The 16,356-nt window shown below is 35.5% G+C and overlaps 1 protein-coding gene across 7 annotated transcripts in view; it reads left to right on the forward strand.

Annotated features, from left to right (window-relative positions):
* Window positions 1-16,356, forward strand: part of kiaa1549lb (KIAA1549-like b) — a 238,743-nt gene that overhangs the window by 85,125 nt on the left and 137,262 nt on the right. For all 7 annotated transcript variants that reach the window (XR_012394355.1, XR_012394354.1, XR_012394356.1 and 4 more), the window contains exons 3-8: window positions 1,393-1,878; window positions 5,977-6,092; window positions 7,315-7,534; window positions 10,901-11,034; window positions 11,469-11,637; window positions 15,691-15,750. Coding sequence is in view for 4 of the 7 variants with exons in the window: in XM_009293641.5 (XP_009291916.1) it covers window positions 1,393-1,878; window positions 5,977-6,092; window positions 7,315-7,534; window positions 10,901-11,034; window positions 11,469-11,637; window positions 15,691-15,750 (1,185 nt within the window). In the remaining 3 variants the exon portion in view is untranslated. The remainder of the gene's footprint in view (window positions 1-1,392; window positions 1,879-5,976; window positions 6,093-7,314; window positions 7,535-10,900; window positions 11,035-11,468; window positions 11,638-15,690; window positions 15,751-16,356) is intronic.

The following is a 16,356-nucleotide window of genomic DNA, read 5'->3' on the forward strand; positions in this document are numbered from 1 at the left end:
TTTTTTATGTTAAGTGGTTGTAAACAATTTATTTGGGTTGAATTTAAACAAACAAATTGAGTAAAATTTTCTTACATTTAATTTGTTTGTTTTAATTTAACACAAATAGATTGTTTGCAATAGTTTTGCAAAAATCATTTTTTTTCAGTGTACGGATGGGATTTATGCATCACATAATGTATAAAGAAAGTAACATACAAATAGCAGGGGTAAATTCAGAAGCGGGTCAAAATCGGACAGGAAAATAACCAAAACAACATAAAGTCCTCCAGTGGTGATACCTACAGAAAAAAAAATGGCTGTTTCAAATGCCAGTAGCTTATCTGCAGGTGCTCTTTATCGTTTATTACAAACTTTGACATAATTAATCAGTATGAGACAAAAACTTAAATGATATTCCAGTCTACTAGTCAAAAACTCCCAATTGTTTTGAGATATCATGTTTTACATTGTGTTTTGAAGAGTACAATTGCAAAAAAATAAAATAAAAAAAAATGTGCAAATTGGTTATTTTTACAGTGAGTATTGAAAATGTTAAAAAATGTTGCCAATTTTCACAATCAAAAGATATAGTACTGGATTCCAACTCATTATCTGAATTAAAGAGATAGCCTTCAAGACAGTACTTTTTGTATGAAATTTGTACAACATTTTTACTAAAATCAAAGAGAAATAAATAAAACTTACATTTTTACTTATAAATAATGTAAGTTTTATGAAAAAATTTTACATAAGTTACATTTTTTATAAATACTTTATGTAGAGTAGATGTGAATAAACTGGAGAGAAGCTGATTTAAACTTGCTCAGAGCAAAGCTGTTATCAATCATTGTTTACTTTACTAAATCAGTTTAATGGTGAGGGCATTGATCCGATAGGTCTATTGATAGAAGGTTTGCGGAAAAAAAATGCAATCATGCTCCCTTGTAAAAGTATTTTGTAGTATTTTCAAAATACAGTGTTTTATTTAGATACTTGTTGTGACTGCTGTATTTTGTACTTAATTTTGATACACCTTAAATTGAGGTATGTTATTTTATTTTTAAATACATTTTGATGTATTTTAGACCATCCCTGTTTATAATATTTTCTAAAAAAAAAAAACAGTACCTGTAGGTAAGATATAAAAAAGAAATAAAAGAGGTCCCAAAACCGATCCCTGTGGAACACCAGAAACAACATGACTGGGCTTTAATTTAAACGGTACTACATAAGCTATACTACTCTATTATGTTCAACATTAGTTGACAAGAAATATTCACCACCTAATCATTATCCCCATTATCAGTGCCATCTCATTACAAGTTTTACAATCAACAAAATCCCTTCACATGACCATGTTTTCATTGTCCTCAGATTAGTCACTTTCTCACAAGTGTTTTGTTGTTTCAGAGTCTGAGTGGATATCTGAGCTGGTGGTGCCTGCGGCCACATCCAGAGTTGTAGAAACTCTCCATCAAGCCAATGATTCTGAGCAGAGAAACACAGCTCCGTCTAACAGATCTTCAGACACAGCTGTGGACTCCCAACAAGAACAGCCAGCCATTGCAGCCACTACTGTATCTCAACCTACAGGATTTACCAGCAATACTGTTACCACAACCAGCACCCCCTTTACCACAACCACAAAGCAGATTAGCACTACCCAATCGTCTGCTGCTAAACGACACTCCAAAACACACAGTGCAACTATCAGAACTACAACTACAACTACACTTCTGGGATTTCCAAAGACAACACCTAGAATCTGGTTTGCCTCCACCTCACAAAGCACCAAGCTGGATTCTTCAAGAAGCACTGCAGGTCCACCAAAAGTTGCTGCTACTGAGGCCACACTGATGAGGTGTAACATCACAGACAAGATGTGGATAAAAACAGGTTAGATAGTTTATGTCAAATAGTATCTTTGTCTTAAATAAACGGTCACAGGAAAATCTCTGTAGAGTTTATCAGTTTTGTAGTGAAAGCCAACTTGTTTGATTTCATCATTAGTGCTTAAAGCTGCTCTATGTAAGTTTTTGACTCTTCTATAACATTAAAATACCATAATATGTTTGGAGATATTTAAGAAATATGCTAAGTGAACATTCTTGTTTGTTTAAAAAGCAATGCAGAAATCAGATATTCTGCTTTGAAAATGCGCATTACGTGTCGAAGCGTCTGTCTTTGTTTTAGTCCGTTTAACCTGTCAAATGTCATTTTAGTTATTTTCAGCTCTCAAAGCATGCATCCGCAACCAAAATGTGACCTCCAGGGAACAGTAACAGCCTCCGAAATGAGTTGCAGATTCAGAGTTCCACATGAGGCGGTTATCGATTAGCAAATAACATAAAAATCACAAATGTAAACATTAAGTGAGCAAGTTACATTGTAACCCTGTCACAAGAATTGCAGTGATAAGCAATTGGGCTGTTTGCACCAGACACAACCCGATAGAAATTAAAACACAGCCATTCAGAAGCATAGAATGGTGCATTTACTGCTCTCCAACAAAATGGTAAGGTTTACAATCTAATTAATGCATATTAAACTTCTTATCATTATTAAATCCACATGCTGAATCACTGATATTTGATTTAAGTCACAGTTTTAAGATTTAATTTCAGACGGTTTATAATTTTTTTCAAGATTTGAGGTAAACTATCTGCTACTGCTTTTAGTAGAAAGACAATGTCCAGAATGACATTTAAACTCACTTTATTAGAAGTTAACACTGAATAAAGCACAGGAGGTGTACCTGAGGTGATCATCGTCATAATTTTCTGTTGTTCAGCTGCAAGAAGTAGAAGCTGTTTCTAAAATCTAAATTTCAAGTGTTGGTTAGGACAAATACTCAATTAATATTAATACAAATGCCACTGCATGCTGTTGCTTTTATTTAAAACATTATTTAAATCAGCCTTCATTTGTTTGTGTCATCAAACCTGCTCTTGCATGTGTTTTGAACCAGGAGTGCAATACCTAGTTCAATCACTGGGTGTCAAACTTACATGCTGCACCTTAAAAGTACAATAAACAAAGCAATGTTTATTTTGCTGGTGCACATTGTTGTTCTTTTGGTGAACAATTAATCTGTGCACGTTAGTGCACTGAAAAAAATGTTTTGGTATTCTCTAATCAAAGTTGATTAACCAATTGCTTCTGCGTTTGAAGTGGTGGTCTTTCTCTGTTATTGTCAGTTTGATGGCTTTGGGGAAAAAATCACAAAAAAAATAAAAGTCAACTTCCAGTTCAAACTTTAACAGGACTTTGCATAAATTGCCTATATATGTATGAACAGTCAATTGTCAATATTATACAGCGGTTTGTCTAAAGTTGTTGTGATTTTGAATAAAACAACATATTTTGATGGTCTTAGTCTAGTGATGGATTCAGGGGCAAGTTGTTTCTGTTTTAACTTTGATATTACCATCTTTTGACTTTAATTTGGATAATCTGGGATAGGGATGCTCAAAATAATCGATTAACCGTTAACCGAAAGGATGCGTTTGTAACCGATTAATGCTATCAGTTAAACGATTAAAAATATTATTTTATATATTTTTAGTTTGGCTGCATAAGGGGCCGATTGAATGCGCCTTTGTGTTAAGAGGGGCATCTTTTGCACGCGGCTCATCCCAGAGCAGCAGTTTGTGTTGTCAAGACAACCACAGACAACTTTTAAAGAGCTTGGTTTCCGCTACATTCATTCTTCCATGGCGGGACCAAAATGCATCCCGCCACGGGCTACATTACCCATTCAAAACATTCAGTTATTGTTGTTGTTGTTTTTTATTTGCGGATTATAATCGAATCAAAACGTAATAAAAGGTAAGTGGATTATAACAGCGCAAACTTTTCTGTAACCGTATAGTGCTGTGCGCTATCTGTTTAACCCTTTGGGGTTATACATGCTGACTGACTGACTGACAGGTGCGCGATGTGTGAGGCCAGCAAACATGCAGAAGCTTTTAGTTAAGATGAACACAGTTTCTATAGTTATAATTTATTTATAGATAAAGTATGACTCTGTATATAATCACTCTATCTTGCTGGAGTTTATAGCCGTTTCGCTTTACTTCAGGACGCATTAACACCGCTCTGAAGGTCTAATCGCTGTTTTAAGTTATCCAGAGCTGTATGAATGTACAAATCTTGAATATCACAATAGTATTAAATATTACAATTGTAACAACACAGACAGCAACACTTTTGCACAATCGATACCCAGCTGATTCAGTCGTTTCATAAGAGGACCGCGCTTCTTCTCTTCTTTTTTCCTTGTCAACATAAAGGCAGTGAGGTGCGCCTCAGGTTTTTGGAATGAAAAAAGCACGCTAGCTGTGTTGGCCACTTGTTCAACTGCAAGAAATACTTAACTAGCGGGACGATAGCGTATAACCCGTGGCTACAGACACATTTGCCAAAGAAGCAAAATGGAACTAGAATATTGTTTGAAACAGACGTGTTGATGCCAAAAAAGCACTTATGTTGACCTGGATCTGCGTCATAAACACAACAAATAGGCTTTACCTTTTATTTTACAGCTTATAAAATATGTATGCACATTAATGCAATATCGTATTTAAACAACAAAACTGTTTACAAAAAGTCAACATATGCGCGCGTTATTGTTGTCTTTTTATCACGTAGCGCGCACACTTGAACCGCGAGGGAGAGAGAGGAAACCATATAGCAAGACATAATCTTTAAAATAATGATTTCTATTAAAAATGTAAAAAGATTTTGTGATTATAATAATAACAGCGGGGCGTTAAATAAATGCATATTTTCCGTGGAGAGAGCGATTTGAGGAAGTCAGCTGTTTTTATTTGACGTAAGACAAAAATATGATTGGGAAAATAAAAAATTGATTAAAAATAATCAGTCAGTGTTTTCGATTTGTAATATAAATTTATTATTTAAGTGGAAAATAATTTAGGGCAGTCCTATTTATTTTATTCATTTTATTTAGTTTATTCTGCTCTTCTGTGCTAAACACTGCAGGTGCGTGAAAATGCTCTGTTGTTATGTTCTATTATTAATATGCTAGCATATAAAAATAAATCAGTATTTTAAAATGCAATATTTAATGTGTCAGACACAAAGTAGACATGTCAGTTTGTTTAATATAAAATTAATAGTAATCTGACCAGTTAACCGTTAATAACCGATTAATGAGCTGCGGTTGTCGGTTAGCAAAATTAACCGAAATGAGCATCCCTAATCTGGGATCAACTACAATACAACTCTAAACATCAGTTATCATTGAAAATTGTTTTAGTCAAGTGCCTTACTAAAGTTCCCTACAAAAGTGTAAAATAAAAAGTGTAACCATTTTTATTCCAAAATAAAACAGTTAAATGTAGCCATCCTTAAATCTAAAATCAAACAAAATTGGAAAATCTTGGTTAGAGTGTGTTCTAATATTGTAACATACAGACACTGACAATAGAAATGAGGATCCATGTGCAAATAATTTAAAGAAATGTTGTGCAGGTAATGGTCAAAAACAGGGGCAAACTGTAGCATAAAGATAATCCAAAAAGCATAGTCAAAATGCAGGCAAATGTCAGGCTAGGCAGCAAAGAATCCAAACGGAAAAAAGACAAGCAACAAAACATGGCAAGGCAAACAGGAAGCCACTTTGTAATGTTGGCTGGGCAAAACAAAACTTCACAAAGTGTGTGTGAATGTGAGCAATGTATTTAGTCTTTGAAATTAGTCTTTGATCAGCTCCTAGTAATGCAATAATCAGGGAACTGGAACAGGTGCATAAGGTGCATGACGGGATATGTAGTTCATTAAGTGACAGAATTGTAGTCCGGGTGATGGTGCATGTTTACCAGCGATCTGTAAGTCTGGACCTCTGGTGATTGTTTCTGTTAATTTAATTGAAATCATACCACTGGCAGTTGTTAATTATATTGGAAACATAAAACAGCATACATTTCTTCAAAGCAATCGCAATAACTTTTTTTTTTCTGTTTATGAAAGTGTTGTCCATACAGTTACGAAGGAGTCGTCTAGACAGTATTTTGAAGCAGAACCTCCCTCGAGGGTTTACTCAAGCTCTGAAGAAGGCCTTGAATGACAGCATGGTTCAAGCTAAGGTGTGCACTTCATGAATTCATAACATAGGCATCATTTACAGTTTGTTTAGCATCAGATATGCACTACAGTTTGTTTTAGCATCAGATGTGCACGACAAACACTAATTTACACATTCTACTTTGGGGGGGTGTTTGATATCTTGTTTTGTACCATCCTGTAGAATTTATATTCTATTCAGTTTAATTAATGTTTATTTCTATAGTGCTTTTTCAATGTAGATTGTGTCAAAGCAGCTTAACATTAAAGTTCTAATAAATTGAAACAGTGTCAGTCTAGTTTTCCCTTCAACAGCCACCTTTATGAGTGTCTATTGAGTGGAATCTTTTATTTCTCATACCTGTGTATTTATTTATTCAAATGAGTGTTTCATCCATACCTAAAGTTTGGTTAACATTGCAATTTATTTTTTTTACATTATTATTTCTTTTAAAATCCTAAATGGTTGTAGCATGTCAGACTGCACAAATTTAGATCCCTTGTCACAATGTAGGATCTAAGTTTTTATAACGTCAGACTGAATGACAATAAAGACATGCCAAAGACGGACATGCAAGAAACAACCAGAGTTTGACATCATCCATACTTGACACTTTTACTATCCCACATTCTGACATGAGCACCCAGCCTGGTCTCACTAGTTACTTAGTAGCTAATTTGACCGAAGTCGTACAAGTTCATATAAAAATTTACGATTTTAAAGTAGGTGTGGCAAACAACCCTGCCTGTAAATCCAACTGTAATTAGGTGATGAGCAAATCGTACTAAATTAGACGAATGAGATATGAATTAGAGTAAGACTAGAGTAGCGTAAGAATTCATACGAATTAGAAAAAGTTACGATTTACCTGGGATTGTGTTGGAACATCTCATGGCAAACATAAACAATCTGTAGCAGTAATTTTGCACACAGCGTGCCTCAATAGTAAATCCCGCAAGTCCCGTAAATCAGCAAGCCTCAAAAGAGTATTTCATCTGAAGTTGATACAACAATTTATAAAACTATTATCAATTCATCTATTTATTAAGTGTTCAATGCCAAATAATGCAAGTCAACATAAATCCTAGTAGATTACATCACCTATAGCACAGATAATTGTAAACTGTGTGTATTTTAAGGTTATAACTTTTTTATGTAGCTCTTGATATTTAACCACTTTAAAATTGGCACCAAAAACTGAATGCTCCATTAAAATAAGTATCTCTTTTCTCCACCTTCCTCAGCTTGAGAGAATTTCCAGTGTGCCTAATGTGACGGTCGGTTACTATGTGACCAATGGAGAGATGGTATACAGTGCCTCTGTAGTTGTGGAGGCTCTTAGTGTCTATGGTATTGAGAGATTGATGGCAGACATCCGGCAGTTTGTGCCACTGGTGCAGGCCGTTCCCATCCCAGCAGTCCCCTGGAGACCCAGCCCTGCCATCTCACTGATGCTGAAGACAGGTCAGACTCCAAACTCAATCTCTGCCACCACTATGTGTCAGTGCTGACAAACATAATTTTTTCCTATCCTTTAAAGACACTGTGAAATAAAAGTGTCTTTTTTGGGGAAGTGTTAGTATTACTACATTAGTTTTAATGGTTCTGTGAAGAGCTTTGAAATGTGTATTTTTTCATACAATGTTTGACAATGCCAACTGAAACAAACATCTAGCTCCTTCCTTTAAAAAACAATCAATAGAATTTCATTTGTATGACAATTCTACTAGTGATAGTGCTTAAGATCAATTTCATGAAATGAAAAGCAAATAAGAAGTGTCTTGAAATGGGCGGGACATGTCAGATTCTAAAAAGCATTTGACTGGACAGAAGATTTGATAAGAAACTGAAGAATGAGTTGATGTCACTGAAACCATTTATATATTTAAGCAGTTGTGACGAAGTGCAAGCTTTGGATGTTTATAAATGCGAATTCTGTCACTGTTTTGGGGCGCACTTACTTATAGATAGCCTTAAAGAGCACCTACTTTGCATTATAAAAGGTCATATTTTGGTTTTGGGGTCTCCAACAACAGGCTGATATGCATGTAAGGTCAAAAAACACTTTCACTGTCTTATTTATTTCTACCTATATATCCTAACGACTGCCATATGATTTGTATGGTGATTCATTTGTTACAAACCCCTTTAGGCTAATCTGCTGTAATTGGTCTGATGACCCAGTCTCTTGTGATTGGTCAAATAGGTTCAGTCGACCAGAGAGAGATGCCCACCATGGCTATGAAGTAACAAAGAGTATGCGCAATGCAGGAGGGCAATAAAGCAATGCAGTTAAACAGCAGCATATTACTCTACTCTTAAAACTAAAGCTGCGGTCACACTGGACTTTTTCTCCTATAGATTTCCATTCATACGCATGTGAATGCATCAGATCGGAAACGCAGGGTCAAATTTTGCAAGTTCAAGCTTGATGAACTCTGACCTGCGAAATCGCATCACCTGACTGCGAGAGACCAATCGAGGATCAAAACATCCTCTCTGGACAGAAATTGAAAACATGGAGCAATCGCTCGCTTTTTTAAATGTCTAATAAGCTTGTTTAATCCCGCCCCTTTTCGCAGCGCCGCACCACAAAATATTGCATGCTCAAACTGTAATGTGAACGCAGCTTAACTCCAACTAATAACAAAGGCACAGGTTCAGTATTAATCTACACAGTGGCAAAAGTTGAACTATTTTCAATATTGACCATGCCTCACTTGTATATGAATAGCTGATGGTGGCCATAGCAAAGGCAAATGGCAGAGGATTGTGAATTCAAAAATTCATTCAAATTGGTTAAGGAAGAAACATGCGTCACATTTTCAACATGGTTTTGGATGCAGTATGTGAATAGCCCATATAGATCTAACCTGAGATATACATTGCAATCATTGATCTATAATAGATAAGTGATTACAAGCCGTGCGGGCAATTGCAAGTTACAACACACAATTACGTACATATATTGCAAACTACACAAAACGAAGCAGCAATACTAATTATACTTACAAGTTATGATCCAGAAGAACAAGAAACTGCAACAGTTACTCAGAAAGTCCCTGTCAAAGTCTGACAAAGCCCCAAATATGATAGCCTTTGCTGCTCCTTCCATTAATAGTACATGGATAAATCCCGCGTTGCAGCAAAGGTTATTGAATCAAAAATCAAAAAAATGACAGGAACAAACACAGCACTAGGTTGTCTATATTGTGGTATTATTGTGAAAATGAACTGTTTATTCATCGCAGCCGAATCTCCATCTGATAGTAATCATCTTCTTTGTGTCATGATCAGTCCCGTGATCCGCATTTCCCCAGTGTCTGAAGGGAAAGGAACGTTCACATTTTACTGGAACCGGCACTTCATATTTGGTGATGTAACACATCAACATTGACATGTTCATGCAAAAGATCCCAACATGATTAATTTATTAGACTCTGAGTCACATATTTTCTTAAAAAAATCAATACTTTTAAACACAGTGCCCTTTCAGATTTAAAGCTCAGCTGGATGTTTTCATTTACTTATTGCTGTGTTAAACACTGCATGGAAGCTCCTTTTCAAAAAGATATAGAGACTCTTTAAGGCTAAGACATAAAAATTCACATTTAGAAGATATAAGCTTGAATTGTGTAACTTCTATTTGTATGTAATGTTATTTGTATGTTTTTGACATCACCTCATACTTAGGCTTCTCATGAAATATTTTGACTAATCAAATGCTCTCTAGTATCTGAAATGCATATGAAGTCAGTTATTTATTCCCGTGTAAGTTTTTATAATAAGGGTTTGTCATAAAACAAGGGTAAATATAAGAACATGATATACAGTAAATTTTTGTAACAATGAATATACAAATTAATATACCATAATACTTTGCGAAAAATGCCCACAGTATATGTCAGTATATTTTTATTACAGTTATCGTCATCATCACTTAATTTTTATTTCGTTTTCAACTAGTTTTCGTCTGTAGAAACTTGTCCGTCACAAAAATTATGACAAATGTAAACCATGGTTTTACTGGGCTTACTGCTTAAAAAAATTTTTTTTGCTTTAAAAAAAACGGTTTCATAAACTAATCAAGATTAATAAAAGTTAATTTTAGTTAAAAAGTTTTCTATGGCTCATGTTTTTATGCCTTTCTACTATTTTAGGTAGTGTTTTAATTACTTTTTAAAAACAAAATATTTCTGTATGTCTACAAAGGTTAACACTTTACTTTCCCCACATCAACCTGGCATTCAGTGTTTCATTAAACATGAAATGTGTAGTATGTTGTTTTGTATTGGTTTATTATGCAATTAATTAGCTCTGAACCAACAATAAATAAGTCTTAATGATTTATAATTCATGACTACATTACTACAGTATGTATTGCATTTCTAAAGTATGTGAATACTTACAGATAAAACAAGAATTAAATATTTAAATCTTGAGTGATAAATTGTTAACTCTGACCAATGTGGATTATATATACACTAGTAAAATGTTAAACACAAAACAACAGTCACAGGTGCATCAATGTTTCTAGAGTAATTTATTGCAGCAATTCAGCCAATAAGAACCAAGGACTGGGACTATATGTTTTATATGGTTTGTTATGGAACTCATAGATGCAGGGGGACCTTCATTTTTTAAGAGTGCAAAGAAATATATATTTATAGCTACTGATAAAAAGAATAGCTTGACTATTTTTGTCAGTTTTATTTAAAAAACAAATAGCTCACTGTAAATCACGCATTAAACGTTTTTTTTTTTTTTTTTTTTGCAACAATATATGACACAGTTTCTTCAGTGTGGATGTTTTTATGTCTGTATGTGTAGTACTGCGGTTTGTAGGGCCAGGAGATGACATCAGGTCCTGCAGATTTACTCAGATGATGGAGCAGAGACTGGAGAATGCATTTGCTGAGGCTGAGGCCATAGTGATGAACTCACACAGCACTCTCGCTGTACAGGTTGGAAGGCCTTACCTTTCATCACCTTCATCTGATCTAGAACTTTACCATATCAAATAAAGTACTCTTTATATTGGGGTGGGGGTTATTATGATGTCATTCTCTTGATGTGTGTGCGGTACAAATTTGTTAATTGAAATACAAATGTCATATGTTTTGCTTCTGATAATATATTTGTATGGAAAACACATATTGACTATTTTGTACAACTTTTGTCTCAGTAAAAACCCAATGTACTGTTTACAAATAGTATGATGGTCATTGAATCAGTTTGTTTGTAGATTTAATAGATGTAGAATATGATCATGCAGAATGAGGGATTAGTGTGTGCTTTAAGTACAGATAGTCAATATGAAAACTAATAAGCATCTACTGTAGTTCAAATAAGTGGTCCTCATATTAAAGTGTTGTTTCTCTGTCTTCTTTTTTCTCAGATATTGAGCACATCTCAGTCTTTGGGTTCTCCTGCTGTATCTCTTATATATATGGTGCGTAATGGAAGTGTCACACTTAATGGCACAACAGCCAGTAACCTTCTCAGTCACCTGACCGCCGAACTTGTTGGCTACTTCCTGTTTTACCCTCCACTAATCACCGCTGAGCGTAAGTGCTTCCTGGCATTCCTGACCCAGCAGGCACAGGACGTCAACATGACATCGAATTGACGTTTTACCCCAACATCATGGAATGTTGCATTTTGTTTGCAGATGAAAATTGTGTTGATATCAAAACCCAACGTCAGTCTGACATCAATGTCGGACAGATGTTGTACTTTGGTTACTTTTCAACACAACCTAAAACAACAAAATATCAAGGATATTACAGCTTGATGTTGTGTGGAAATTAACAATATGACAATATGATCAGACGTTGGATTTTGGTTGCCATACCTGACATATAAATGTCAGTATTTGACGTCAACATGATGTTGGATTTTGGTCACTTTCCAATACAACCTTAAATCAACAAAATATCAACCTCATTTCACAGTTTCTCAGTTATTGGACGTCAAAATAAGATTGTCCTTAGACACTGGTGACTCAAATATAACTTAATATTGACGTTGTGTGCCTGCTGGGAAGCATTGCAGTTTTGACAGTCCTTATATCTATTTCATGTATGATTTGATGGATGATGAAATTTCAAAAGAAACCTAGTGATTTGTTATGATAATTTAGCATAGTCATTGCAAAGCAAAAATCAGAACATGGTTTTTATTCATAATAACTCTGATGATATTATATACCAGATAATCGAGCATGTTTAAGCATGAAGAGACGTAAACCATGAGAAGATTACAGACCTACACACAAACTAGTGCTCGCGCGCACAGTAACGTAAAAACAGTAAATAAAAAACAGAGTGTTATTTATGCTATCTATTAAATTACCCAATAAATTGTATTTTATAAAAACTACCTCCACCCCAACCCTAAACCCAACCATCACAGTACTGCAAAACTATTAATTAATGTAGTAAACGAGCACTAATTTCTTCACGTGTAGGTCTGTAATCTCCTCGCGGTTCACTTCTTGCGCATAAATATCACCGGTGCACTCGATTAATTTGACATAGAATTGCCGTCATAGATAGAACATTTTCACTGTGGTTGGTAGTGTTTACAAGAGGTGGAAAAAGATTTATGCCTAGGGATGTATGTTCAAATAATGTATATGCAAGGGGGAGAACAAATTTGACTATGTAGTACCTTTACACTTTAATATGATATGAACACAATCAGGGGCAGCATTTTAGTTTTCTCACACTTCCCAATTTTCACTATTAACTACTGTAGTAGTTTATTATCTTCACATAAATTCACATAACGTTTGTTTAATAGAACTTATTGCAAAAAAAAAAAAAAAAAAAAAAAAWTATATATATATATATATATATATATATATATATATATATCAGAATATAATTTTTTATTTCTGATTATACTGATGTGATGCGGCGGCACAGTGGGTAGTGCTCTCACCCCACAGCAAGAAGGTCACTGGTTCAAGCCTCGGCTGGATCAGTTGACATTTCTGTGTGGAGTTTGCATGTTTTCCCCGTGTTCACGTGGGTTTCCTCCGGGTGCTCCGGTTTCCCCAACAAGTCCAAAGACATGCAGTATAGGTGAATTGGGTAAGTAAAATTTTCCGTAGTGTATGTGTTTGAATAAGAGTGTGTGGGTGTTTCCCAGTGATGGGTTGCAGCTGGAAGGGCATTCGCTGCTTAATGCTGGATAAGTTGGTGGTTCATTCCGCTGTGGTGACCCCAGATTAATAAAAGGACTAAGCCGAAAAGAAAATGAATGAATGAATGAATAATTGAATGAATAGTAATGATACTATGTAACAGATAGATACAACATTTTCAGTGTAGTTGGTAGTGTTCACAGGAGGTGGAAACAGGTTCATGCATACGTGGGCCAGGGCACAGCATGCACATCAAAGCCAATTACAGAGAAAATAATTAACAGTTGGGAGTCTTGTATACACTTATGTGTTTGTCTGTGTGTGGAAGGTACACAGCTCCACAAGCAACTGTAATGCTGTGGTGAGAATATCACACACCTCACTGTCACACTTTTGCTCAGTGCTGACTGTAAGGTCATTTGCTTTCTCCTCGCAGTCTAGCCTTTTAGCTTTCTTTTTTGCTTTGTTAATATACACTCACTGGCTATTTTATTAGATGCAACTGCTTGTTAATGCAAGTTTCTAATCAGCCAATCACATGGCAGCAACTTAATGCATTTAGGCATTTACCAGATAGATATGGTCAAGACAATCATGGTCAAGACGATCTGCTGCAGTTTAAACTGAGCATTAGAATGGGGAAGAAAGCCAATTTAAGTGACGTTGAACGTAGTATGGGTGTTGGTGCCAGACTGCTGGTCTGGTACTTCAAAAACTGTTGATCTACGGGGATTTTTACGCACAACCATCTCTAGGGTTTAGAGAGAATGGTCAAAAAAAAGAAAATATCCAATGAGCAGCAGTTCTGTGGCCACAAATGCCTTGTTTATGCCAGGGGTCAGAGGAGAATGGCCAGACTGGTTTAAGCTGATGGAAAGGCAACAGTAACTCAAATAACCCCTCGTTACAACTGAGGTATGCAGAAGAGAATCTCTGAACGCACAACATATTGAACCTTGAGGCGGATGGGCTACAGCAGCAGAAGACCACACTGTGTCACTTCTGTCAGCTAAAAACTCCGAACTGAGGCCACAATTCGCACAGGCTCACTAAAATTGGACAATAGATGATTGGAAAAACATTGCCTGGTCTGATGAGTCTTGATTTCTGCTGCAACATTTGGGAGGTAGGATCAACATTTGGCATCAACAACATTAAAGTTTGAATCCATCCTGCCTTGTTTCAATGGATCAGGCTTGTGCTGGTGGTGTAAGAGTATGGGGAATATTTTCTTGGCATACTTTGGACCCATCAGTACCAATTGAGCATCTAGTTAATGCCACAGCCTACCCAAGTATTGTTGCTGACCATGTCCATCTCTTTATGACCACAATATACCCATCTTCTGATAGTTACTTCCAGCAGAATAACGCCCCATCTCATACAGCATGAATCATCCCAGACTGGTTTCTTGAATATGAAAATGAGTTCACGGTACAAATAGAGCACCTTTGGAATGTGGCAGAAGGGGAGATTTGCATCATGGATGTGCAGCTGACAAATCTGCAGCAACTGAAGGATGCTATCATGTCAATATGGACCAAAATCTCAGAGGAATATTTCCAGTACGTTGTTGAATCTATGCCACAAAGGGTTAAGACAGTTCTGAAGGCAAAAGGGGATCCAACCCGGCATTAGCAAGGTGAACATCATAAAGTGGCCGGTGTGTGTATGTATGTATGTAAATATATATATATATATATATATATATATATATATATATATATATATATATATATATATATATATATATATATATATATATATATATATATATATAGCATTATTTGCTTTGTTTATTTATTATTTGCTAAAACTAAATTATATGTACAAATTACCTGATTAAACAAATCAAAGTGATTACTTTTATTTACACAGCTACTATTATTAATAATACAGAGAGTACTACTGTATGTAACAATGTACAAAGATACAAACATAAATTTACACAAACAGTGGTGTCCCCCTGCATCCTACTGATTTCTTTTTTTTTTTTTTTTTTGCATGTTTGTCACACTTTAATATTTCAGATCCACCAATTTAAATATTAGTGAAAAACTGACTGCAAATGTTATATATACACAGTTATATATTACAATTAAATGTGAGTAAAAATGTAAAAGTGGTCAAAACCGGTCAAGCTGCTTCTAGATTAGACCTTAGTAGACATTACTGAAGTAATTCAACTGATGCAGGAAATTTACAGGCTGCTTAGCGATTCTGCCTAGAAGACAGAATGTCAGCCAGAGCCTTTAATCACACTGCCAGTATGCAATTGAGTAAAGGTTTCATTTGGGGAATGTGACTAGACTCTCTGTACTGTCTGTTGGAGAGTAGATGTGCTCAGCTAAGCCTCTGGACCCAGGATCAAAGCGATGTCTTCGGAAACAAGCTTTCTTATCTACTCTCCCTCTCTACAACCCTTTTTCTTGCTTTCTTTCTCTCCGCTCTCATTATCTTTCCTCTGCAGCTCTGGAATACCACAACATCAACACATCTGTAGAAACCAGACCGTTTTGGATTATCACAGGTAATTGTCTTACTGATGCTGTTCATTACTAGTCATAAGTGAAATAGTTGTGGGAATATGTTTTTTAAAGGGGTGGTCCACTACGATATCATATTTTATACTTTAGTTGATGTGTAATGTAGCTGTGCGAACATCTGTGAATGTAATACGCTCAAAGTTTAATGCTAAGATAGACATTGGCTTTTACAGAGTTAGTTTGGCAAAGACTACAGTTAACGAAGTTTGGGGACTACAAAAAATACATCCGGTTTAGTGAGATCACAAACACTTCAAGTTATGCACTTTCAATTATGCACATAGAATTTTGTTCCAGAGAATTGAAAAAAACAAAAAAACAACAAAAACAACATATACCTAGCATTTGACAAAGGACAGCTTACATAACCTCTCCCAGTTCAGTGCTGGATTTGGCTAAAAACTCCTTAAGGCTCAAATCATAGTAGATGAAGCTGTAGATTGTGAGCTTTTTCATTTTCAATCTAATTCAGGCTAAAACTGATACGGCTAACAGCTAAACTAACTAACAGAATTTATACAGCACAGTCATCTGCTATTAGAGGTATGCCACTTTTCATGGTGACCTGGAACTGATCCGCGAATCACAGC

Source organism: Danio rerio, chromosome 18 (genome assembly GCF_049306965.1).
Source record: "Danio rerio strain Tuebingen ecotype United States chromosome 18, GRCz12tu, whole genome shotgun sequence".
In the NCBI taxonomy this organism is placed as follows: Eukaryota; Metazoa; Chordata; class Actinopteri; order Cypriniformes; family Danionidae; genus Danio; species Danio rerio.